The sequence below is a fragment of the Myxine glutinosa genome, chromosome 9 (genome assembly GCF_964187855.1).
Source record: "Myxine glutinosa chromosome 9, kmMyxGlut1.1, whole genome shotgun sequence".
NCBI lineage: Eukaryota > Metazoa > Chordata > Myxini > Myxiniformes > Myxinidae > Myxine > Myxine glutinosa.
The window spans coordinates 120,186,030-120,213,403 of record NC_136269.1 but is presented as its reverse complement, the minus strand read 5'-3'; the positions used below and the strand labels follow the sequence as shown (position 1 = coordinate 120,213,403).

General features: G+C 47.1%; 1 protein-coding gene across 1 annotated transcript in view; it reads right to left on the bottom strand.

Annotated features, from left to right (window-relative positions):
- XPO1 (exportin 1) overlaps positions 1-27,374 on the bottom strand; it is a 108,904-nt gene that overhangs the window by 20,492 nt on the left and 61,038 nt on the right. Inside the window, exons 15-17 of the mRNA XM_068128363.2 lie at positions 24,701-24,857; positions 23,755-23,918; positions 1,066-1,200 (exon numbers count right to left, since the gene is read on the bottom strand). Coding sequence (XP_067984464.1) covers positions 1,066-1,200; positions 23,755-23,918; positions 24,701-24,857 — 456 coding nt within the window. The remainder of the gene's footprint in view (positions 1-1,065; positions 1,201-23,754; positions 23,919-24,700; positions 24,858-27,374) is intronic.

Sequence of the window (27,374 nt, the reverse complement as noted above, 5' to 3'; positions counted from 1 at the left end):
CGCTGTAGAAACCAAGGCTTTTAGAATCATTGCTATCATCCGCAATGAAGCCGATTCTGAGCGCCTTTCACTTTCACCGCAGGCAGGTTGGTGGTCTTTCTATCTTCTACCAACTCCCTCCTCTCTGGCCTTGCACCCCCTGTTCTGTCTGTGCTGTGTCCCACAAATATTCCTGCAGAATCCACAAGGTCTGCCAGAAACCCTCTTCTCATGAAACTGCCAAAATCAACACTCTCTACTCACCTTCACTCTTTAATTCCTCTTTTTCCCCACCTTTGGAACAAACTCTTGCATTCTCTTCAATCCCACTCCTCCCTCCAGGTCTTCAAAACAGCTGTTGACCACCATCTCATATCCTCCCCCATCCAAAACCTTGATTTTTTTCTACCCCCGTTAATCCACCCAAAACCCACCTCCCTCAAATTCCCTGTTTTCTTTCCTGAAATCCCCTGTAGTGTCCATCTTGTTTATCCCCTGTACCCCGCCATATGATGGCAATGCTGGCAAAAAGTTCCACCAGGAATGAGTTGCTAAATTTTGAGTTTAAAAAATCTCATTTTTTAACCCAAGTGTCCCCCCCCCTCCCCCCAGTATGGAACTAGGTTCAAATCTAAGAAATCATTGCATATTTGATGCATCCCCCAAAGTTTCATTAAAAATGTAAAGAAAGGTGCCTGTAATTTAACTTTTGATAGAAAAGTTGTCGTATTATTTTGTTGTTGCTTTAATTTTAACATGTGTCTATTTGCCATTACACACACCTCAATGGGTGGGACAGTTACCTGGTGAGTTACGCTTTTTCCCAAAATATCACAGAGGATGTAAAAATAGATGCTGAATCTTTAAAACAATTCTTCTCCTTAAAACCAATAACCCGAGCAATGAACTTGCCTCAAAAAAGGCTGTGGAAGAAGTCATGTGGGACAGATTGTTAATTCAGTTTTTTATGTTTTGTTCGTTTTATCTTCAACTTTTGTTGTTTCTCATGTGAAAAGTGCATTGAAGGCCCATGGTCCACAAGCAACTAGATGCTGCAGCACAGATAAAACACTCTTCTCGACTCACCTTTGTAGCCTGCTGGATGACGTTCTCCCACACCTGGTTGGGCAGCAGCATGTATTTCTCAATAAGCTGTTCTTGGACCAGCGGGTCAGTCTGTGCACTGATCATGTAACCCACGGCCTCGTAAAATGTGTGCACCTGTGAGACAGGAAACTGTATTGTCGACTCGCTCATTCACATTGTTATTCCGGAATTTATTACTAAATTAAAATCTCTGTAATATAAAGAACCAACTGTATTTGATGTTATGACATAATCTAGTCTATAATTATAAGAGAGTGTGTGCCCGTCAGTTAGTGTGTGGGTCTCCTCCATAACTCCAAAACCATGAAATCTAGCAGCCTCAAACTTTGCATGCATACTGATCGAACTCCAAAGGAGTGCACAAATGAAAACTGGGTGTTTGGGTATATTTAAACACCCCTTTTGAAGATAATTCAGGGGGTGCTCATCACAATATATATATATGTATATGTATATGTATACAGTATATATATATATATATATATATATATATATGTATGTATATATATATATATATATATATATATATATATATATATATATATATATATGTATATATATATATATATATATATATATATATATATATATATATATGTATATATATATATATATATATATATATATATATATATATATATATATATATATATATATATATATATATATATATATATATATATATATATATTGTTGCGGATATGGGATTTGGCCTCCATATCCGCTTGTAAATATTCCCCTATTTCCCCAATACTCCCCAACTATCCCCAATCCCCCATTCCCTAGTCCCATTGTCTGTAAACAACACTCTGTAGAACCGACCTTCCCCTTCTTCCCCCATTAAATGTCGTGCCCAGGTCCACCGCATCTCACGTAGACAACTTTCGGACCTCTTGCTAGTTATTCTTAGTCTATGTCAGTTAAGGACTCGTTTCCATTAATTCTGACTCTTCGTTGCACCAGAATGTGATTGTATGGCACCAGTAGTGAGTTTAGGACCTCCCAATACCTCCCCCCAACCTCATCTCCGCATCCTCCCATCATCTCATGGAACAACAACAACTACAACCAAAGCGGGGGCGGCGCGGCCGCGGTGCGGGGAGTGGGCGTCCTCACTCCGGCTCGGTTAGCCGCCATGGCCCATGTGCTCCAGGTTACGGGGTTACCACGAAGGGGCTGGCTGTCAGCTCCTCGTCAAGGGCGGAGCCCGGTAACCCCCCCCCCCCCCCGCACCCAATGAGAAGCAACGGGCCGATTCCATCTGGGGCGGAGCTAACGAGCCGAGGGCGTGTCACTCCCCGCCGGATATACGCAGCCACTTACCGGACGTGACGTCAGATGCGCCCCGAGCTTGAAGAAGAGACAAGTCGCGACCTCCGAGCGCTGAGCGACCTCCCCGCATCTACTGGACCGGACCGGGTCGATTCTGTCCCTGAGCCAAGGTGCACCTTGAGCCATCGACTACCCGCTTTCCTTGCCATCAATCCCCGTGTGAGTCAGTTTTGTCCTGTTTATCTGTCGTCTGTCGGGGCTATTATAAGACCGTAATTAAGTGCCTATCTTACTATGCTGTACCTCTCATCCCTGTACTCTAAACGTTCCGAACTAATATAACCTCCTCCGGAGGTCTTGAGAACTGAACCCTTGGTGTCGTGTCATTTTAACCCAGCCGTTGTGTCCTTTCCTCAATTGATTTAGCGTAGCGCGACTCGGCCAACGTTCGAGTATAATCGGGTAAACGTGCAGACGCGGTCATACCAAACCGCTCGGTAAACCAACATCCACAACCGCGTCTGTAACAATTGGTGTCAGGAGTGTCGGATTCGGACCTGGGACTAAATTTATTAGGCCCAAATTTTGGAACACCAATTGTACCACTAGGGTAACAATTGGTGTTGGGAGGTAGAATTCGATCCGGAGCGCGTTTCCCGCGCTCGAAATTATAACGGCGAAATTTGATTGTGTTTTACAAAATATAAAAACCCGAATTTTGAAAGTCGCGCTATGGCAGACCAAGTCGGCTGGGGTCCGGTAGAGGAGAGTGAGGCAGGGTCGGTCCAGGACCAAAATGAGGGACATAAGGAGAGCGAAGCAGGGAGGGTAGCAGACGCACAAAATAGCGTCGTTGCGCCCGACGTTGCGGGCGCGCAAAATGGCGCCTCGCTGGTCACGGCGACCGCGCCCGCGACCGTGGCAGCGCCCCTGGTGGATTCGAACCTTTTCCTCCTGCAAATGAGGGCCCTTATGGAACAAATGGGAGACCAAATGGTGGGAATGAGGGCTGATAGTGAGCGGTTGGGAAACCAAATGGGGGTAATGGGAAACCAAATGGGGGTAATGAGGGACGAAGCGAGGGGTACCGGTGAGGGATTAGACAAGAAATTAGAGGGGTTAGACAATGGGATAGAAGGGGTGAAACATGGGTTAGGAAGTAGAATAGAGGGATTAGACAATAGATTAGGGGAAATACAGGAGGGGTTAATGGGGGTAGAAAACAGAATGGCCGCTCAAGAGAATCAAATGGAAGGGATGCAAAAGGGGTTAGAGGGGTTAGAAAACAGTATGGAAGGCAAATTGAGGGACATGAGGGACCAAGCGGAAAGGGAAGTTAAACAAATGGGGCAGCAGATAGAGGGGGTCAGAATGGGGGTAGAAACCAAACTGGATGCTCACAGGGAGGAAATGGAGCAGATGAGGGTGGCATCTGGGCAGGAGATGCAAGTGATGGGAGAGGAGATCAGAAGAGGTGTGAGTGAGGAGGTCGGAGGAGTGCGCGAGGAGGTGAGGCACTGTAAGGAGCACATGGAGAAGGAGGTGAGAAAGGGGACTGTAAAGTTACAAGGGGGCATAGAGGACCTGACGCAGGAGGTGGAACAGCTGACGGAGGGACAAAAAGGACTAACGGAGCAGGTTCAAAGGAACACTGCGGTATTAGGAGGGTTAAAGGCGACACAGAAAGAACTAAAAGATGACTTGGTAGCAACGAAGAGGGAATGTCAGATGGTACGTGAGGGACTGACAACGAGGTTGGACGAGGTGATAGAGGTAATGGAGACGAAGGACCGGCAGGTGAGGACGCACATGGAAACGGTCAAGGTAGCCTTGGAGGACGAGCTTGAGGAGACGTACCGGGGAATAAAAGAGGTGAAGCAGAAATTAGAAGAAGTGGAAGAAGGGGTGAGCGAAATTAAGAAGCGACGGAGAGGGGATAAGAAAGAGATAAAAGAGGAGATAAAAGAATTGGTCCGAAGTCTGTGTTCGGATCGTGATGATGTGCTCATTAACCGGATGAGGGATTCGCAGGTGATGGAGGAGAAGCGAAGAGAAAGAGGACCCGGTGTAAGTGGTGACCAATATGGTCGTGCGTATGATGCGCCAGGGGATTTAAGAAGCTTGGGGGTCGAGATGGACCCGGGTGTTCGTGAGAGGCCGTTGGTGAAGTGTGCGACAGGTCTGGTGTGCGAAAAAGGAGGTGTGCGAGAAAGTCCGACTCTGGGGTGTGTGAGGAAAAAGTGCGTGCCGACCAGTGAGTGTGTTGGCGAGAGTGAGTCGGTCGTAGCGCGTGTGCGAGGGAGCACATGGAAGCGCGGTGTGGTAAGTGTTACAGAGGGTGTGACGGGAGAGTGTGCGCAAGAGTGTGCGCGAGAGAGGTGTGTGACGGACAGGTGCATGGGGAAAGAGTGCGCTGTCAAAAGTAAGGAAGTGTGTCCACCTGTGGTGAGTGTTACAGAGGGTGTAACGGGAGAGTGTGCGCGGGAAAGGTGTGTAACGGACAGGTGCATGAGGAAAGAGTGCGCTGTCGGGAGTAAGGGTGAGTGCGCTGTCAAGAGTGGAGGTGAGAGTAGTAAGAGTGACACGGAGCGTGAGTTGGTTGTGACAGGTGAGAAAGGATGCACACCTGGAATGGTAGAGCGTGAGTGGGAATGCACGCTGGAGTTGGTGGTGAGGCACGTGGTTGGGTGTGCGAATGAGAGCACACCTGTGATTGTCACAGAGGAGGTGACCGAGGAGGGGGCGCGAAGAGGTGTGTTGGTGAGGTGTGCGACCAACGAATGTGTGCCAAAGTGTTCGGTGGTCAGGTGTGTGACCAAGGCTGTGAGTGGAATGAGGGTACCTGGGTGTGTAAGGAAAGGTACGAGGAGCATGGAGACGGCTGGATGTGTGAGCAAGGAACGGGCTGCGGGGTGTAAGCATGCAGGTGAAGCATCGACGTTAAACGGGTTAGAGGTTAGAGCGACTTTTAGCCGAAGCGGGCCCTCGGTGCGTGCTGGGCCTCGCTTTGAACGGCCGCGTCCGTGCTCCACTAGGCGGAGCTGGCAGCCCGATAGAAAGGGTCGTCATGGCGACCACTTTTTGGTGAGACGTGCCGGCAGGTCGAGAGCGGGACATGGGATGGCTCCGTGCCGAGATGGTGCGTGGGATATCGGCACGGGTAAGCCCCCGTCCCTGCACCGAGTGCCGGACGTATCCAGCCGCTGGCACCAAACAACCCGCATTCATTGCTCGGCTTTACGAAGCCGGGCTTTGGACAGGAATTGGCGCACCGAGAGGCAGTAGTGAGTAGACTGGATGATGAGGATAGTGTTTTGGCCCCAAATTAGAGAAAAACAAAATTTGATGATTGGCAAAGGATTGGCAGTAATGATTGGCAGATGATGGGTAGTGATTGGCAAATTTTTGATTTGTTGAAATTTGATGTGCAAAATTGGTAGTGGGAGATGCCCGATGTGGTGGGATGGCAACTCTGTCATCCCTCACAAAAGTGGGGCAAAGGAGCAATAGCTTATGGGGTTGATGGCAGTGAAAACTAGCCCGGGTGGGTTAGGATATTGATAGGGATCTAGCGAAGATGACATTAGGTAACGTTAAGTTTAGTTAGTGACTGATACCTGTAGTGGGGACGCAGGTAGATTAGTGTGGATGATAATGACGTGGGAGCGCAATAGTTTAAAGGGACGACTGGGAAGCGCAAGTTTCAGAGGGGAGTAGTTAGATGAGATGATGCTGTGTGAGAATTGCACAGGTGTGCAACTGGACAGGTGTGTGGAGCAGTGTATGAGTAGTGAGTGTTGTGGATCAGCGCGAATGCGCTTGGGGAGAGAAGGGTGCAGGTGGCACCAGGTGTGAGAGCACAGGTGTGCAAGTGCAGGTGTGTGGAGAGAGTTGGAGTAAGTGGTACGGAGTGGTGTGCATGGTGCGAAGGTGTGGATGGGGGAAGAGTGGACCCCTTTCACGAGTACCCGGGGCGGGTAGTGTAAGTATTAGGTAGAGGGTATAGGTAAATTGTGGTTGGATATTGGCATCTGTGGTGCGGGTGACAGAATGGTATTGTGGATGGGTGCATTAGTGTTGTGGAAATGGCTGGGCGTGTAGCCTGTTAGTGTGTGTAGTTGGTTGGGCACTCCACCACTGTGAGGATGTCGGCCAGGTGAGGCCGCAGGTGGGCTCTGGGAGCCGTTAGTGTCAGTGGGTGCCTGAGGATCCCGGGTGTGGATCGGGCAGCCCAGTGCCAGAGAGGGCACCGAGTGGGGAGAGCGCCAGAGGGCCTTCCCCAGAGTTAGGATAGGGTGAGGAGCAGGTAAGCTCGGAGGCAACTGCAGTGGTGGAGGTGTACAGGTGGGTAGACCCGCTGGGAGAGGTACACGCCACAGCCCAGAAATTGTGCGAGGGCACCGGGAGATGAATCGGGGGAGTGAGACCCCAAATTGAAAAGCACCACAGTTTGGTCAATGGGAATTGGTTTTTAGAACCCATAGTGTAAGTTGGCCAATGGATTGGCAGGGAAAGACCCCGGGTAGTGTAAAGTTGTTAAAGTCATTTAGGAAATAGTTAGGATTGATGAACCTGTCGCACCATACGCAGCCACTTACCTGTGGTGATGATGACTCCACACCTGTGTTTTCTTTGTTCTGTGTGCAGGAAGTAAGGATTGCTGTTGGATTTGTGAGACGCATCACGACGTGGATGAGACATTGGGGTGATTCCATCTCTCCTTCCTTAGGAGGGACTGATGATGAATTGGTAATGGCAAATTTTGATGTTCAGTTGGAGATGGCAAATTTTGATGAGAGTTGAAAATGGCAAATTTGATTGGTTAGGAGGGAGAGAAGACGAATTTGGTTTATGGGAGGAACGGGGAAGACAGTAGGGACGTTTGTTGATTTGTAAAGTAGATGTTTATGGGTAGTGTTGTGTTTTGTGGATACAGTAAGGGGTAAGGGAGGGGCCATGTAGGTTACCTGGTGGGGGGGGGGGGGGGGCGTACGGTAGGAACGTACCTGTCTCACCTGGTTCCCATGTGCCCCCAGTGTGCATTACCTTATATTGCGTGCACTTTTGCGCCCTTACCACCTTGCTCACTTGTTTTCTTTTGTCTCCCACCTCCGAGGATCTGGCTTTGGGGCAGAGAGAGAGGAGAGAGAGGGGCTGGCTCCGCAGTTGTGGGCCTGCACTTTCGCTGCTTGCTGCCTGGATCGATACACCATATGGACCGCAATGTTTGTGGCCGCCCACCATGGACCGCAGTTCTTTTGTGGCCAAGCACCACCCATTGATGGACCTCTGGGTCAACGTGGCACCTATGCCAAACAGGTGAACCACTAATAGTTGGCCCCCTGACGGCCACAATAAAGAAATGGACGCGGTTGGCGCCTTTCTTTATTTCTAGGGAAGCCAGAAGGCCAAGTGCACCACACGAAGAGCAAGAGACACCTGCAGGGTTAGGGGTTGTTGTTTTTATTTTAATGAACAATGGTGACTGCACCGATTGGTGCTTGGGGTGGTGCTTTTGGTGCTTGGATGGGGTGCTCTGCACATTATTAAAGGCCGTAAGGCCACAGAGCACTCGTGGGTTGGTGTATCGATGCTGGCATGCGTGCTCTCTCTATGCATAACATCTGCATGTGTTCCTCCAAAAACAGGTCCTGGATCGTAGTGTAAATATCAGCGTAGTCTTGTAAATAATGCTCCCTACCGGCTGTATGTTTAGTTTGCGAATTCTTTCCGCAATTCGGTTATCCTGTGGGTGTGTTTCTGTGAGGAGAAGGGTGCAATGTCGCAGGGGGACATATTTACTCATTTGTGAATATCTGTAAAACTGTCGCACTCAGGGTAGAGTTAATAGTAGAGGGAACTACATCTGAGTGCCACACTAAAATAGGTAAAAATTTATCGGGTCGGGACGCCCCGAGGGTAGAGAAGGGTGCAATGTTGCGGATATGGGATTTGGCCTCCATATCCGCTTGTAAATATTCCCCTATTTCCCCAATACTCCCCAACTATCCCCAATCCCCCATTCCCTAGTCCCATTGTCTGTAAACAACACTCTGTAGAACCGACCTTCCCCTTCTTCCCCCATTAAATGTCGTGCCCAGGTCCACCGCATCTCACGTAGACAACTTTCGGACCTCTTGCTAGTTATTCTTAGTCTATGTCAGTTAAGGACTCGTTTCCATTAATTCTGACTCTTCGTTGCACCAGAATGTGATTGTATGGCACCAGTAGTGAGTTTAGGACCTCCCAATACCTCCCCCCAACCTCATTTCCGCATCCTCCCATCATCTCATGGAACAACAACAACTACAACCAAAGCGGGGGCGGCGCGGCCGCGGTGCGGGGAGTGGGCGTCCTCACTCCGGCTCGGTTAGCCGCCATGGCCCATGTGCTCCAGGTTACGGGGTTACCACGAAGGGGCTGGCTGTCAGCTCCTCGTCAAGGGCGGAGCCCGGTAACCCCCCCCCCCCCGCACCCAATGAGAAGCAACGGGCCGATTCCATCTGGGGCGGAGCTAACGAGCCGAGGGCGTGTCACTCCCCGCCGGATATACGCAGCCACTTACCGGACGTGACGTCAGATGCGCCCCGAGCTTGAAGAAGAGACAAGTCGCGACCTCCGAGCGCTGAGCGACCTCCCCGCATCTACTGGACCGGACCGGGTCGATTCTGTCCCTGAGCCAAGGTGCACCTTGAGCCATCGACTACCCGCTTTCCTTGCCATCAATCCCCGTGTGAGTCAGTTTTGTCCTGTTTATCTGTCGTCTGTCGGGGCTATTATAAGACCGTAATTAAGTGCCTATCTTACTATGCTGTACCTCTCATCCCTGTAATCTAAACGTTCCGAACTAATATAACCTCCTCCGGAGGTCTTGAGAACTGAACCCTTGGTGTCGTGTCATTTTAACCCAGCCGTTGTGTCCTTTCCTCAATTGATTTAGCGTAGCGCGACTCGGCCAACGTTCGAGTATAATCGGGTAAACGTGCAGACGCGGTCATACCAAACCGCTCGGTAAACCAACATCCACAACCGCGTCTGTAACAATATATATATATATATATATGTGTGTGTGTGTGTGTGTGTGTGTGTGTGTGTGTGTGTGTGTGTGTGTGTGTGTGTGTGTGTGTGTGTGTGTGTGTGTGTGTGTGTGTGTGTGTGTGTGTGTGTGTGTATATATATATATATATATATATATATACACAAAGAATTAAGTTAAGCACCCCCCCCCCGTTTTTTTACAACCTCGCACATTACAAGTTTGTTGTCGTCAAAACAGTGTAATATACCCATGATATTGCTATATTTTCTGGAGAAGTGATATTATGGTCACATAAAAACATAACAATCATGCCGTTTTCAATATTTTATTCTGAATAATTTAAGGTGAAATTTTTTGGGAATTTTAGGCATATTTTCACCTCAATTTAAGTATGGAGCTATAGGTCCATCACGGACAGTGTGGATGACGTTTATGTTTTCTAACGTACAGTCATTGTTCTGAGAAGATCTCTAGCGATCTTTGCGTCAATAACGTGTGTAGGACCCACGTGATCGGATCACTGACTCAACCCTACGTCTCATAGACCCTGTAAGCCGTCGTATGCGTTGCTGTGGCAGGTTGTTCCATTCCTGATGTAATGCACGTTCCAATTCATCCAGATTGGCTATTGGAGGGACCATCTTCGCAATTTGTCGTCCCAACATGTCCCAAACGTGCTCGAGGGGGTTCAGGTTCAGGACAGGATTAGGGGGTGCTTAACTTAATTCTTTGTGTAGGGGTGCTTAACTTAATTCTTTGTGTATATATATATATATATATGTGAATGTATGTGAATTACTATTCCGGGCTTTGCTTATCAATGTGTAGTCGATTAAAGGTTGTTGTGATTAAAGGGTCAGGAGCCCTTCTGAGAAAAAGGAGACCGGAAACGGAAGAAGAAAAGAGACACGAGGTCCTGGAGACGCGACGATTCTTCTTCTTCCTCGCCGAGCTCGGACGCGAGGGGTGTCGATTGAGCAACGTAAGAGAATCGGCGTTTCAAAGCCCGTCTGGCGAGAGGAGTTACCGGGACGTGTAACTACCCTTTGACACGTCAACTCACTGTGGGTTCGTGCACGAAACCAAGCAGCTGGCACAGTTCGCCTCGCCGTCTACAAGGCCGCGTACGGGTCGCACCTGGGGCCGCGCGCGCTGGGCAAGCCGCGTGTTGCTTTGCCTGCTTTATATTACCCGCTTTGCTTGGCCAGGAGGTGCGCGCTGCAGCCGTTGTTCCCGGTACGGGACGTGCCCGGTGAAAGCACGTCAGGAAGGGTCCGTTCAACCGCCCACGTGCGGAGATCGAACTACAGGAGTACGGAGACATTGTGAGAGACATTGACCACGGAGGGAGTCGGGAGTGGGGCTCACGTGAGGAATGTATAAGATGGCCATCTTAGAGTTAATGTAGATGAGTTTACATCTTTGTACTATTGATTGCTGATTGTTGATTGCTCGGGGAATATATCATTGATTATTCCGGATCCTTGGTGTGGGGTTTTTTCTTGGTTGGAATTCATATTGATTGCGTTACGAAAGCGCATACATAATAAATCTTTCTGGCGGAGTTACTCTCACGGTCCGGGGGTCACCGAGACCAGGTAGTCACCGGGAGGACCACGTAACAAAATAAATATATATATTTTTTTATATATATTATATATATATTTTTAGATATATTATATATATTTTTAGATATATATATATATATATATATATATATATATATATATATATATATGTATGTATGTATGTATGTATGTATGTATGTATGTATGTATCTATATATATATATATATATATATATATATATATATATATATATATATATATATATATATATATATGCTGGAGCTTATATATATATATATATATTTATTTTTTTTGTTACGGGACCGCGGCGAGGATGTTGTTTGCCGAGCGGATGGCCGCCGCGCCCGACCAGTTACCCCGACTAACCCGATTCCTGAACGTTGGCCGAATCGTGGCTGGGTGGGTGGCTGGAGGGGGAGGAAGGCACGGAGCTGGCTGGAGCTTGATCCCGCACGGGACGTCGGGCTGGACCTCAACGGCCGCCGATGCCACCGATCCTGTCGTGTGCGTGGGGTAACGGGTCGGAGCTGCTTGGTGGAGCCAACGCTGCTGGTGGGGGGTCTGGCGTGACGGGTTCTCTATCCCTCTCTCACAAACTCCAGGACTCTCTTCAGGCTTGTCTGTGTTCTGATCTCCTCCCTCCTCGACTCTCCTGGGGGCGTCTCCCGCGGGTTATATAAGCCTCACCCTTGCCCTTTTGCGAACCTCCCCCAACCGTTCTCTCTCCGCCCTCTAAAGCCAACCCCTCGTTCTGGGTTGGTCGGCAAGGGCTGGTTCACTCCTCCCCTCTATGACGAGGTGGAGACACGCCCTTCTTCCCCGACCTTACCTCGTGGCCAATGGTGGTTTTGGGGCGATTCGAGCTAGCCCCAGCCAAAGGGCAGCAATGGCGAACGAAGAAAACCGCCCAAATGCAGTTGGCAATTGCAGCAAACCTGGCAAACCTGGCACTTTGAAGATGCCATGTCGGAGGGATCTACTTTATTTAATGCAGTGCAATGGAGTGTCAATTAATGGAAGACACAGCCTTACACTAATACACATAATAAGGATATAACTACTGAACAGGGATATATGGTGTCCTTCGTGTATGTTTTATGGAATTAACTACGGGAACGCCCTTTGACCTTTATACACAGACTGGAGGCAGGAGGGTCCAGAATAAAGCAATAATAAAAAAAACACAATAAAAAACACAATCCTCATATCCACAACACTGCACCCTCCTCCTCTTAGGCACGTCCCGGGCCTCTTACCTCAACTTTTAGTGTGGCACGTAGGTGTAGTTCCCTCTACATTTAACCTGACCCTGAGTGCGACAGTTTTAAAACATAAATAAATATGTCCCGCTGCTCCATTGCACCCTGCCTAACAGATTCACGCCCACAACTAACCGAATTGCGCAATGGTCTTCAAACTACACATTTACGGTGGGGGGCGCATTATTTACAATGACTACTTTATTTACAAAACTAACCCAGGACCTGTGATCATTCTTTTGGGGGGGGGGGGGGGGGGGGGGAGACAGTCTGCCCTGCATCGATGCACCATGAAAGCACCCAAAAATGCACCAAAGCACCCTCAAGCACCAATCGGTACACAGTCATCACTGTTCATGAATAAAAATAAAAACAACAAACCCTGGTGCTGGTCTTTCTCTTCGGCTCCCTCTGCTGGCTATTGTTATTTTCCTGTGGTTGTCATCTTCTTTGCTGGCGGCCTATTTGCAATAATAAAATGCACCCAACGTGTCCATTTTTATTTATTTATGGCCCACAGGGCCGACTAGTGTGGTTCACCTGTGGGGCATAGGTGCCCTGTGACCAAGGTCCGCCAGCAAGATCTCGGGCCTTCATGGCCGGTTCCAGCAGAGGGGCCATGCCCCAACCCATGGGGTCCATCAGTGGTGCTCAGCCACAGACATGTGGTCCATAAGGTGGCGCATCGATGCAGACAGCTGTGGTTGCGAGAGGTTCGGGCGCCCAATGGCGGACTCACGCACGCTCCCCTCGGCGCCCAGTGGCGCCCAGTCCTCATGTGGGAGACAAGGGGGGAAAAGACAGATGAGCGAGGGGTAAGGTCACAAGGGTACACATCAATAAAGGCAATGCAAGGCGAAGTGCGTACGGAGAGCGAAGTGAGAAAAGCTCGTCCCTACCGTACGTCACCCCCCCCCTGTCACCTACTCTACCCTTGCCCTTACCCCATATTTACAAAATCTACACCTTTACAAATTCGTCACTACTGTCACGTCTCCCCATATCTCCTACACCAAATTCGTCTCCACAATCCCTCTAACCAAAATTTGCCATCACCCAATTCATCATCAATCCTCATAAGGAGGGAGAGATGGAACAACAAGCACAATGTCACACCCACATCATGATGCGTCTCACAATCCAAACATCTGCACAATAAAAATAATAAAACATGGCATGGTGTGGAGTTACATCACCTCAGGTGAGTGGATGTAGATGGTGCGAGGAGATTTTCATCCTCACTACTTTCTAAATGACATTAACACACTTTACACTACCCGGGGTCTTTCCCTGCCAATCCATTGGCCAACTTACACGATGGGTTCTAAAAACCAATTCCCATTGACCAAACTGTGGTGCTTCTCAATTTGGGGTCTCACTCCCCCGATGCAACTCCCTGTGCCCTTGCACAATTTCCGGGCTGGGTCGTGCAGCTCTCCCAGCAGGTCTACCCACCTGCACACCTCCACCACTGTAGTTGCCACCCGAGCTTACCTGCTCCTCACCCTAACCTATCTAATTGGGGAAGGCCCCTCCTGGCTCTGTCACCCCTTGGTGCCCTCTGGCACTGGGCTACCCGGGTCCGTCCTCCGGATCCTCGGGCCCCATCCACAACAACTCTACCGGCTCCCAGAGCCCACCTGCGGCCTCACCTGGCCGACACCCTCACAGTGGTGGAGTGCCCATTTAACTACACACACACTAACAGGCTACACGCCCAGCCATTTCCACAACACTAATGCACCCATCCAAATACCATTCTTTCACCACGCACCACAGATGCCAATATCCAACCACAATTTACCTATACCCTCTACCTAACACTTACACTACCCTCCCCGGGTATTCGTGATGGGGGTCCATCCTTCCCCCATTCACACCTTCGCACCATTCACTCCACTCCACAGTTTCCACCATACTCACTCCACGACCATCCATTCCAATACTCCATAGACTCCAGACCATTTATTCCATACAACCATTCTCCATTCACCTGTAGTTGCACACCTGTGCAATCACCTGGTGCCACCTGCACCCTCCTTCCTTCCTGGACCATTGGTCGACACAACACACATCACCATCACTCCCTCATACACTGCTCCATCCACCTATCCAGTTGCACACCTGTGCAATCTCAATACAACTCACACTCACAATCATTTACTCATACCCTGCTCAATACACTTTCGATCCTCAAACACATGGCATCATCTCATCTACCTGTTGCCCTGCTAACTTAGTTCTCCCCGTCTTCCCTTTAAACTAAGCACATACCACGTCATTATCATCCAAACTAATCTACCTGCGTCCCCACTACAGGTATCATTGTCACTACCTAACCTTAACGTTACCTAAGGTCATCTCTAGGTCCCTATCATTATATCCTAACCCTCCCGGGCTAGTTTTCACTGCCATAAACCCCATAAAACTAGTGCTCCTTTGCCCCCGCTGTGAGAGATGGCAAAGTTGCCATCCCACCACATCGGGCATCTTTCACTATAAATTTTGCTCGTCCAAATTCAACAAATCAAAAATTTGCCAATTATCTGCCAATTCTATTCACTTTTCTAAATTTCGGATCAAAAACACTATCACCATCATCACAGTCCGCTATATCCTAGCCTCGGTGCGTCATGACATCATTAAACTCGGCTTCGTAAAGCCGAGCAATGAATTCGGGTGGTTTGGTCGCCTGCAGTTGGATCCGCCCGGCTTTCGGTTCAAGGGAGGTGGTTTGGTCGGGCCGAGATTCCACGCACCATCTCGGCGCGGTACCTTGCGGTCCCGGGCCCGATGACTGAGGCTCGCCCGGTCGGAACCCCGTCCCCACCAGGGGGCTCCGTTCCGCTTCCTCCCACTCGCCCTTGAACCGGACCGGTCGCCTCGCCCGACAAGGCCTGGACTCGACCGTGCGGGGCGGGGCCAAGCCCGAATCGGCAACGACGCTTCGAAGAGAAGCGGCGCAGCATCGATCCATGCCGGGCCTGGCATCCAACAAAGCGCACCGCACCCCGAGTGCTCGCATCGGCTATCCGTCGCCCTAAACGCTAACCCGTCCAATGTCGATGCTTTACTCATGCCCACACGCACACGCGACCCTTTTGACACTCACAAAACCTGGCGTTCCAACGCCTCCAGTGCATCCCCCACACTCCGTCCATTCCACCACCGCACTCCCTGTTACACACCACACCTCTCGCGCACACTCGCCATTCGCACACTCCCTTAACACACCTCGCGCACCGTCTTGCGCACTCTCCCCCCTCGGTACGTACCCCGTACCACTCACCATGGGCGTGCACTCTTGCATCCTCCCACTAACGCGCTCAGATGGGCTCTCCCACACCCGCGCCACGACCAACTCAGGTGTGCTTCCTCGCACACGTTCCACCACCACCTTACTCTCCGTGTCACACTCACCCTCGCACGTACACTCCGTATTGCTCTCACTCCCTGTGTCACACTCCGTACACCCCGACGTGCATTCTCGCTCGCACTCGGTATCACTCTCGCGCTTCGTAACACGCTCACCCCTTGACGCACACTTTTTTTTCACACGCGTGCCATTTCCACTCACACGGGACCCTTCACCAACACCCGGGTGCTTCCTCGATCCCAATCGCGCGACAATTCTCTTGTCGTCAAACATCCTCCTGCAAAATCTCCCCGCACAATACACAGCACGACTCACCTGGGGGATTCCCTTCTCCACGCGCACCTGCAAATCTTTATAAGGATTAGCAAGTACGGCATCAGGATGTGAACTTAGACTTTGTGCACAATCCATTCCTCCCTGCCGCGAGTGCTTTTCTAAGCCCCCGGTCTCACCAATTTCAATTCCCATAATTTCTTTGTTCACCTCGACGACCGCTGGCTTTAGTAAAATTCCCTCTACCTCAGCGGTCGCCGGCTGCCCCAAACCCCGGGTCGCGATCTCTACACCCGTCATTGTACCCGCGCTTTTCTCCACCTCGCTCAACCAGCGCTTCTCAAACCGCGTTACCTCCTCGTGCACCCCTGGGACCTGCTCGCCCAACCTGCGGTTAACCTCCTTCTCAGCCTCCCTTACCTCGTATGCGGCTCTGTCCCTCACCAGTCCCTCATTATCGGCCCTCATGTCGTTCGTTATTGCTTCAATTTGGCCTCCCAATCGCTCACCATCAGTCCTCATTTCTTCGAATTTGGCCATTATTTGGTCCAAAAAAAATCGCATGTACTCCGGCATCTCTGGCTCGGCTGCCGCGACTACGGGCGCGGCTAAATTTGGTGCCGCAACAACCATGTGCGCGAGGGCACCATTTTGTGCACCTGATACCTCCTCAACCACCTCCTCCATTTCCTCCCTGTGGTCCTGGGTTACCCCTAACCCTTCTTCTATTGCCACCACCTGCATCCGATTGCCTTGATTGTCCATGGCACAATTTTCAAATTTAAGTTTTTATAAAACAAATTTCGGCCCACTCGTAATTTGAGCGCACTAAGCGCTTCAGGTCCGTTCTCGCTCCTGGCACCAATTGTTACGGGACCGCGGCGAGGATGTTGTTTGCCGAGCGGATGGCCGCCGCGCCCGAACAGTTACCCCGACTAACCCGATTCCTGAACGTTGGCCGAATCGCGCCACAGATATTCAATGGGGAAAAGACTAAGGCGACACGGATGTGAAGACGAGGAAGACAGAAGTAGGGAATACGAATATAATTTATTTCTATTTACAGGACCAAAAGAAACCAAGGAAGAAGGAAGGATAATAAAATAATTTACAGAAGAAATCAGAGACACAGTGAAAATCGCTAGCTTATCTAAACAGGCTTAATTAATACCCTGGACAGAACAAACAAAGACGGACTCACACGGGGAATTGCAGAGTGGATTGGCTGGAAGGAGGTGGGTGGCTGGAGGGGGAGGAAGGCACGGAGCTGGCTGGAGCTTGATCCCGCACGGGACGTCGGGCTGGACCTCAACGGCCGCCGATGCCACCGATCCTGTCGGGTGCGCGGGGTAACGGGTCGGAGCTGCTTGGTGGAGCCAACGCTGCTGGTGGGGGGTCTGGCGTGACGGGTTCTCTCTCTCCCTCTCTCACAAACTCCAGGACTCTCTTCAGGCTTGTCTGTGTTCTGATCTCCTCCCTCCTCGACTCTCCTGGGGGCGTCTCCCGCGGGTTATATAAGCCTCACCCATGACCCTTTTGCGAACCTCCCCCAACCGTTCTCTCTCCGCCCTCTAAAGCCAACCCCTCGTTCTGGGTTGGTCGGCAAGGGCTGGTTCACTCCTCCCCTCTATGACGAGGTGGAGACACGCCCTTCTTCCCCGACCTTACCTCGTGGCCAATGGTGGTTTTGGGGCGATTCGAGCTAGCCCCAGCCAAAGGGCAGCAATGGCGAACGAAGAAAACCGCCCAAATGCAGTTGGCAATTGCAGCAAACCTGGCAAACCTGGCACTTTGAAGATACCATGTCGGAGGGATCTACTTTATTTAATGCAGTGCAATGGAGTGTCAATTAATGGAAGACACAGCCTTACACTAATACACATAATAAGGATATAACTACTAAACAGGGATATATGGTGTCCTTCGTGTATGTTTTATGGAATTAACTACGGGAACGCCCTTTGACCTTTATACACAGACTGGAGGCAGGAGGGTCCAGAATAAAGCAATAATAAAAAAACACAATAAAAAACACAATCCTCATATCCACAACAATATACATATATATATACATATATATATATATATATACATATATATACATATATATATCTATATACATATATATATCTATATACATATATATATATACTGAAACGCAAAAGAAACTTACCACCTTTGAAACCTTTAAATATCAACAATAACACTGCGTATAGTAAATGTGTGAACTTATTTGTGGACAATAGTGTCCTCACTGTCAGACAAAACGGTCACGGATGGTCACTTGAACCTTCAATGGTCACTTCATAGCACAGCTGTTGAACAGCCGTTTTGACTGTCAGTGATTAGCCAAGGGGTACGGGATGATTTTAATGAGCTGCACGTGATGTCTTGATATTGGCTTTAAAAAGGCCAGTGCAAAATGGGCATTTCAATCAACATGCCACGATTGTCAAGGGATCAACGGCAGCGTGCCCTGGGCATGCTGCAAGGCGGACTGAGCTACCTTGAGGTGGCACGTCGCCTTGGCTGTTCACACCAGACGATATCGGCCCTGGTGGACAGAGACACCCTCCACAACTCTGCAGATGACAGACCTCGATCAGGGAGGCCAAGAGTCACCACTGCAAGCAGGACAGGCAGATGGTCCGAAGTCACCTGCGGGATCGATTCCGTCCAGCATCCCGCACTGCGGCAGAAACTCCGGGGCATGCAAACCCACGGATCTCCAATGATACTGCACGAAGACGACTGCATGACTATGGTCTGACTGCCAGAAGACCATACAGAGGCCCCGTGATGACGGCTGCCCATCGCCGCAACCGACAGAGATGGTGCCAGCAGCATCAGCGGTGGACCTTGGCGCAGTGGAACGAGGTCGCTTTCAGTGATGAGTCAAGGTTCTGTTTCAGCGATGAGTCAAGCGATGAGTCAAGGCTGATATCGTCTGGTGTGAACAGCCAAGGCGACGTGCCACCTCACGGTAGCTCAGTCCACCTTGCAGCATGCCCAGGGCACGCTGCCGTTGATCCCTTGACAATCGTGGCATGTTGATTGAAATGCCCATTTTGCACTGGCCTTTTTAAAGCCAATATCAAGACATCACGTGCAGCTCATTAAAATCATCCCATACCCCTTGGCTAATCACTGACAGTCAAAACGGCTGTTCAACAGCTGTGCTATGAAGTGACCATTGAAGGTTCAAGTGACCATCCGTGACCGTTTTGTCTGACAGTGAGGACACTATTGTCCACAAATAAGTTCACACATTTACTACACGCAGTGTTATTGTTGATTATTTAAAGGTTTCAAAGGTGGTAAGTTTCTTTTGCGTTTCAGTATATCTATATATATATATATATCTATATATATATATATATATATCTATATATATATATATCTATATATATATATATATATCTATACATATATATATATCTATACATATATATATATCTATACATATATATATATCTATACATATATATATATCTATACATATATATATATCTATACATATATATATATATATATATATATATATATATATATATATATATATATATATATATATATATACCTGACCAAAATGGCAGTGCGCCATCTTGGTCAGCCCCCTGTCATATCGCTGGGTTCTAAAGCTGGAATTTTGTTCCAGGCCATTCAACAGTGCCTTGCCCTGGAACCACAATGACCTCTCAAAGACAAATTAAAGCATATAATCAAAATCTGGATTTGAGGATGGGATCCCGAAGACTACATAAGTATCGCAATCTGAAGTGAAATCTGAAAAATTTAAGACATCAGCAATTCTCATAACTAAGTGTATATCTTTAACTAAGCTTTAAGCAGGGCTGTCCTTCCTCCTTCTCCATATTGCCAAAGCATTAAACAGAACTTTTTCAAAGCTGTTCCAACAATATTATATTGAGTGAAGAAAACATTAATGAATGTGCCCAAAGTGTAACTTTGTTGAGTAAAATGAAAGTAATTAACCAGCAGGATCGACGTGAAGGCTTCGGCAGTCGCGCCCGAGTACTTTGTGGGGGAAATCTCCAGAATTAGGAAGGCAAAATACATCAAACAATACCCTCCCCTCTGGCGAGGGTAATTAAAGATCTAATTGGACACCTTATTAAAAACTGACAATGTGGGGACAATGACAGGGAGATCAGGAGAAGTGGTGGAAGTATTGGTCAGAAGAAGAGTGGACATATGTTGTGTGCAAGAGACGAGATGGAAGGGAAGTGGTGTGAGAATGGTGAAGGGTAGGCAGGGACAGAAATACAAGTTTGTGTGGCAAGGGTGCCCGGAGGGCGTGAATGGTGTTGGTGTCCTGTTTTCTGAGGAGTTTGTAGACAGTGTGGTGAGTGTAACTAGAGTGAGTGATAGGTTGATGATGGTGAAAATGATGATTGGAAAGCTCTTGGTGAACGTCATCTCGGGATATGCTCCGCAGGTTGGTCGAAGCGATGAAGAGAAGGACAAGTTCTGGTGTGCGATAGAGAAGCTGATGGAAAACGTGAAAGATGAGGAAGTTGTTGTGGTGGGAGGAGACCTGAATGGACATGTGGGAAGGAGTATGGATGGTTTTGAGGGAGTTCATGGGGGTTACGGATATGGTGTGAGAAATGGAGAAGGGGAAAGGATTTTGGAGTTTGCTGATGGAGCTGATTTGTTGATTTGTAATACTCAGTTCCAGTAAGAGGACAATAAGCTTGTTACATACACGTCAGGTGGGTCGACGACAACCGTTGACTACCTGATGGTGCGTCGGCGAGATAGGGGGCACCTGGGACACAAAGGAGGAGATTGTTTCACAGCACCACTTGGTTGTCTGCGACATAAGGGTGAAAGGTGCGAGGAGAGCTCGGCGGGTGAAGTACCAACCGAGAATGAAGGTGTGGAGGTTGAAAGAGGTGACAGTAAGGGAGGCATTAAAAGAGAGGCTGAGTAGGGTAGAGGATGATGTGGTTGAGCTTGAAAGTGGTTGGATGTCAATGAAAGCTAGTTTGTTGGGAGCCGTTGGTGAGGTATGTGGATGGACAAAAGGACCACCGAGGCACTCGGAAACATGGTGGTGGGATGTTGAGGTTGGAAAGAGGATTGACGAGAAGAGGAAGAAGTTCAAGGAGTGGCAGAAGGCGAAGGGTACGGGAGCAGAAACAGCAGAGCATGAAAGTTATAAGGCAGCCAGGAAGGCTGCAAAGAAAGAGGTAGCAAAGGCGCAGGAGGCATGTAGGAAAATGTTCGGAGAACGCTTGGATTCGGAAGAGGGTCAGAAAGCAGTATTCAGGATTGCAAAGCAGATAGCGAAAGAGAGGTGTGATGTGATGGGGGTGAGTTGCTTGAAGGATGAAGTGGGACAAATCGTTGTCGACCCAGATGGAATTAAAGGAAGATGGAAAAGATATATGGAAATGCTGTTGAATACAGAGAATGAATGGGATGGCAACATAGAGAGTAACCCAGTTTTAGGACCGGCAGAGAAGATAACTGAGAAGGAAGTTGAGGAAGCGATAAAAGCAATGAAGAGTGGAAAAGCGGGAGGGCCGACGGGAGTTGTGGGAGATATGTTGAAGGCAGCAGGAAGTTGGGGTGTGATGAGAATGACAGAGATCTGTAATTTGGTGGTGAAAGAAGGCCGCATTCCAGTGGATTGGGAACTGAGTACCGTTGTCCCTCTATACAAGGGGAAAGGTGACCCTCTGGAGTGTGGCTCGTACCGAGCGATAAAGTTATTGGAGCATGGAATGAAGGTATTGGAAAGGGTGTTGGAGAGGAGGATAAGGAAGAAAGTGAAGATCGACGAAATGCAGTTTGGATTTATGCCAGGAAGAGGAACGACAGGTGCGCTTTTCATTGTGAGGCAGTTGCAGGAGAAGTACATGGATAAGAGGAAGAAGTTGTTTTTTGGGTTTGTTGATCTGGAGAAAGCATTCGATAGGGTTCCACGCAAAGTATTGACATGGGCATTGAGGAAGTTAGGAGTGGAGGAATGGTTGATCAGAGTAGTGATGGCAATGTACAAAAGAGCACGCACAGCTGTAAGGACGAAGGACGGGAACAGTGGTGAGTTTGAGGTGAAGGTGGGAGTGCATCAGGGGTCGGTACTAAGTCCACTACTATTTGTAGCTGTGATGGAGGTGCTGGCTCAGACCGTAAAGGAGGGTTTACCGTGGGAGTTGTTGTATGCAGATGATCTGGTGTTGATTGCGGAAAGTATGGATGGACTGAAGGAAAAGATGAACAAGTGGAAGGAATGTATGGAGACAAAAGGTCTGAAGGTGAATATCGGAAAGACAAAGGTGATGGCAAGTGGTAAAGCATGTGGTGAGGTGGAAAGAACTGGGAAGTGGCCGTGTGCTGTGTGTAGGAAGGGTGTCGGAGTGAACTCCATTCAATGTACAATGTGTGCTGAGTGGGTTCATCAAAAATGTAGTGGTCTGAGAGGGTCATTAACCAGTGTGGCAGCTACATTCAAATGTAAGGTGTGCACAGAGGGAGCTGCAGATGGAGGAAATGTTGAGTTGGATCTTGGAGACGGCGTGAAGCTGGAAGGTGTGAAAACATTTTGCTACCTCGGAGACATGCTGAATGGAGAAGGTGGATCAGACTCGGCAACGGTTGCTCGAGTGAGATGTGCATGGAAGAAGTTTCGGGAACTGAGTGGCGTGCTGATGAGGAGGAGAGTGTCGCTGAAGCTGAAGGGAAAGGTGTATGCTGCATGTGTGAGAAGTGTTATGATTTATGGGAGCGAGACATGGGTAATGAACGTAGAGCAGCAACGAAGGCTGGAAAGGGTGGAAATGCGAATGGTTCGATGGATGTGCGGAGTATCGTTGAGAGAGAGGAAGACAAATGATGAATTGCGAAAGATGATGGGAATATTGCCTGTGATTGATGCTGTGAAGAGGAACAGGTTGAGATGGTTTGGTCATGTATTGAGGAAGGATGAAAGTGACTGGTTGAGAAGAGTGATGGAAGTTAATGTCGAAGGAAGTAGAGGACGGGGAAGACCGAGAAAGACTTGGCTTAAGATGGTGGAAGAAGAAATGCGGGCAAGGGGGTTAACAAGGAGAGATGCAGAAAATAGGGCAAAATGGAGAAGATTGTCATGGGGACCGCAAGGCTAACCCCCGCTCTAGCAGGGAACATGGCCTTAAAATGCATGTTGTATTAAAAACACCCTTCACTGTGTGAAAAAGGCTCAGCAACGGTTGTTCTTTTTTAGAAGGTTGAAAAGTTTTGGTGTCGGATGTCCTGTGATGATCAAGTTCTACAATGCAGTGATAGTGTGTACTGTTTTTGGGTTTTTTTCACCGTTTTTCACTGTTTGGTATGGCAGTTCATCACGGGATGGCCAATCCCAACTCAACAGGATAGCAAAGACTGCTTGTAAAATTATTGGGTGTGATCTGCCTTCCAACGAGAGCCTATACTTCAGTCGAGTAGCAAAAAGTGCAAAAGCTATCATCGATATGAGTTCCACCCAGCGCATGACATTTTTCAACTTCTTCATTCGGGTAAACGTCATCGCACCATCAAAACCAACTGTAATCGCTTGCATGGCAGCTTTTACCCAATTGCAATCTGCACCTTCAATGAATCTGTCTAAAGTTTTGTGAGCATCTAAACTCTAAAGCATGATTATGAATATTTTAAAGCATGCCACTCATTTCGTTTTCTCATTTCATCACCAAATGCTGTTTTAAGGCTCTCTATTCACAATGAACAATGAATCTATTTCTTTTTCAATGTAACTTTTTCAGCACGCACTGTCAAAGCACTTCTCATTGTATGTGTAATTCTTTCTTTTTCTCAGATCATGCAGGAAGACTATCACAACAGACACTCACCTGCTGAGGCTGCAGGTCACAAATGATAGTGTTTATGTTAGTGAGGATCTCGTCGATAAAAGGCATTACTTCACCCACTTGCACCTGTACAAAATGCCTCCGGCACTTTTGTGCAATCTTGATGAACGTGTCACAAGCCATGTCTTGGACACCATCGTGAGTTTCTGCAAATGACAAATAAAGTGTATATTATGCAAGCATTGTGTAATAATGTATAGATTCCATGGAAACTTGAAATCATGTGTTCTGCAAATCCCTCGTGCCAAAAAGGTACCTGGAATGAACATAGTTATAAAATACTTCATACATGTATAATTATAACCAGACTGGTGGTGTAATAGTTAACAGCATCCACTCTGAGTCTGGGGTATCCGTCCATAACGTTTTGCGATATCGTTATACATATCATTTTTAGCACTATCACTCAATGGTGAAGAATCACGTAAAAAGTCAAGGATGCAGATCTGGCTCTTCACCAAAATCGAATTGATTCGTCCTTGTCACACACCAAACCTCCCCATCAACATCAAGTTTCATCCAAATCCGTCCATAACATTTTGAGATATCCTGCTATACATCGTTTTTATCCCAATCTCTCAATGGTGGAGAATCGCTTCAAAAATTCTAGTATCCGGATCTGGATCCAGATCTTCACCAAATTGTAATCATTTTGTCATTGTTACACACCAAACCTCTCCACCAAGATTCATCCCAATCTGTCCATAATTTTTGAAGATATCCTGTTCACAGATAAACAGACAGACAGAAAGACCGATAGGGGTGAAAACATAACCACCACCCACCTTAGGTGGCGGAGGTGATGAAACACTAACAGTCCTTCAACAATTACATTATCAATTCTACATGTTTGGTATTTTTATTCCAGAGAGTGTATAATATAAAACAATTATTTTCATAAGGAAAATAAAATAAAATCTATCCTCACCGTGCATAAACTCGAAGAGCTTGTTCACCACAGTCTTCAGGAATTTCCAGTGTGCCCGCAGGAAGCGTGGGTACTGACCCACGATGTACATTATGTTGGAAGCAATGATTGCTTTGTTGTCCTTTCCTCTCTTCTGTTCGCAAAGTCCCAAAAGGTCCTGAAATCATTCGCACAAACATGTTAGTCACTCAAGCCATGGAAATGATCCACTATGTCTTTTGCGAGATTATGGAGATGCAAAAGCAGCGATAAAGAGCCTCGTGATATTTGACATTAAAGCGCAATTATACCCAAAGCATTGGAGAAAGAGAACTTAAATTTTCTGCGAAATTTGGCTTTTAATATCATTGTATTTTAAGAAATATTGAACAATAAAGCTCGCGAATCCAGACACACTGTTCGCCACCATTGGGCTATTGTGATAGCGCGATTTTGTGAAAATGTGACGTCACAGCGCTGGTACTGAAAGCACGATGTCGGAGTGCCAGGCGTATGGCTGTGTCAATGAGAGAGGAAAGTGCAGTAAAATATTTTTCCAGATCCCAAATGGGGATAAATATCCAGAGAAGAGAGAGAGAGAAAGTTAGCAATGAAGAGATGAAGTGGCTTCACAATATAGGAACTGGTCGGTCATACAGTTGACGAATTTGATTTCGGAAGGTGTAAAATAAAGTTTCAAAGACCACTTGAAGCCTCAGTGTTTTCAAACAGAGCAACAAAGACAGGCCGATCTATTAGGATACCACATGAAAAATAAAACACTGCTACAAGATGCGTATCCAACCATTTTTCAACATAAAGCTCCGAAAACTGACAAGAGCTGAGAGGCAAGAGCTGTTAAACGTGACTTGAAAAAGGTAAACAACGTAACGGAGGGTGTTTTCTTGGACGTTCTGTATACACAAGGGGACAGCCACACACCAGACAAGTTACACACAAGTTTTTACAAGCCTTTGTTTTAGTGATGATTCAAGTATCAACGTAAAAAAACATATGGACCAATACCCGTTCTGGAAAGTATCAGGCGCTGCCTCGCGCGACCCATTCCACAACAAGAAATGTTGTACACCGCTCCTTTCCTATGCCATATCTCCAGGCATTGCAAATCGTCATTGCTGGGCACCGAAGGGGGCTCGGCAGTGACGCACGCTGAAAGAGAGTACTCAGTTTCCACTATGGTTGTTTGTTTGTTTGTTGTACACCGCTCCTTTCCTATGCCATCTCCAGGCATTGCAAATCGTCATTGCCGGGCACCAAAGGGGGCTCGGCAGTGACGCACGCTGAAAGAGAGTACTCAGTTTTCACTCTGGTTTCTTTCTTGTTTGTTTGTTTTCTTGTTTGTTTTCTTTCTTGTTTGCTTTCTTGGTTGTCCGGACGATATCTCAGCCATCCTTTGAGCTAGGAAGCTGAAATTTCGGCACAGTAGTGAGCAAGTCCTTTGTCAAATACGGTATTTTTTGTTTTTTGAATAATCAATTAATTGAGGAGTTATTTAATTATTAGCGTTTAATTAAGTACTTATTTAATTAATTAAATTTCATTTATCTTCTGACCATTATTAACTCAGGCACCTTTTGAGTTAGGAAGCTGATATTTGGACATGCCAATGACCAGGTGATTTGGCTGCAAAGGATATTTTTGATTTATTAATTAATCAATTAATCGATTAATTATTTAATTATTCGATTAATGACAAAAAAATTTTTTTTTTTTAAGTTACAGATTCTGATGAAATAGTGGTAGTTTATGTGTTCTCTGACCAAATTGATTAATAATTTAATTTTTTTATGATTATTATTTATTTATTTTCATTATTAATCATTTATTTATTTTCTTTCTCATTTGGCCAATATCTCAGGCACCTTTTGAGCTGGGAAGCTAATATTTGGACATGAGTGACCAAGTGATGTGGCTATCAAGGATATTTTTGATTTATTGATTAATCATTTCATCTATTAAGTATTTATTGATTAATCGATTAATTATTTATTGAGTAATCAATTAATTATTTAATTTTTTATAAATGACTTATTTAATTAAATTTCTAAAAGATACATCTTCGGATGAAGCACTACTGGTTTAGTTATGCGATTAGCCAATTGATTATGAAAATATTTTGTGATAATCTTTTATTGATTTTAATTATACAATTAATCAATCAATTAGTGTACACCTCTCCCTCCCAATGCAGCCTCAATGAGCTGCACTGCGGTATTGCCGGGCGCCGGAGGCGCCCCGGCAATGCCGCGCTGCAGCATATTTAATTATTTGGCATGGGGCGGTGTACTTTGAATGTATGTGTACTTGTTTTCTTTCTTTCTTTCTTGTTTGTTTGTTTGTCCGGGCGATATCTCAGCCATCCTTTGAGCTAGGAAGCTGAAATTTCGGCACAATAGTGAGCAAGTCCTTTGTCAAAAACGGTATTTTTTGTTTTTTGATTAATCATTAAATTGAGGAGTTATTTAATTATTAGCGATTAATTAAGTACTTATTTAATTAATCAAATTTCCTTTCTCTTCTGACCATTAACTCAGGCACCTTTTGAGTTAGGAAGCTGATATTTGGACATGCCAATGACCAGGTGATTTGGCTGCAAAGGATATTTTTGATTTATTAATTAATCAATTAATCGATTAATTATTTAATTATTCGATTAATGAGAAAAAAAAAATTT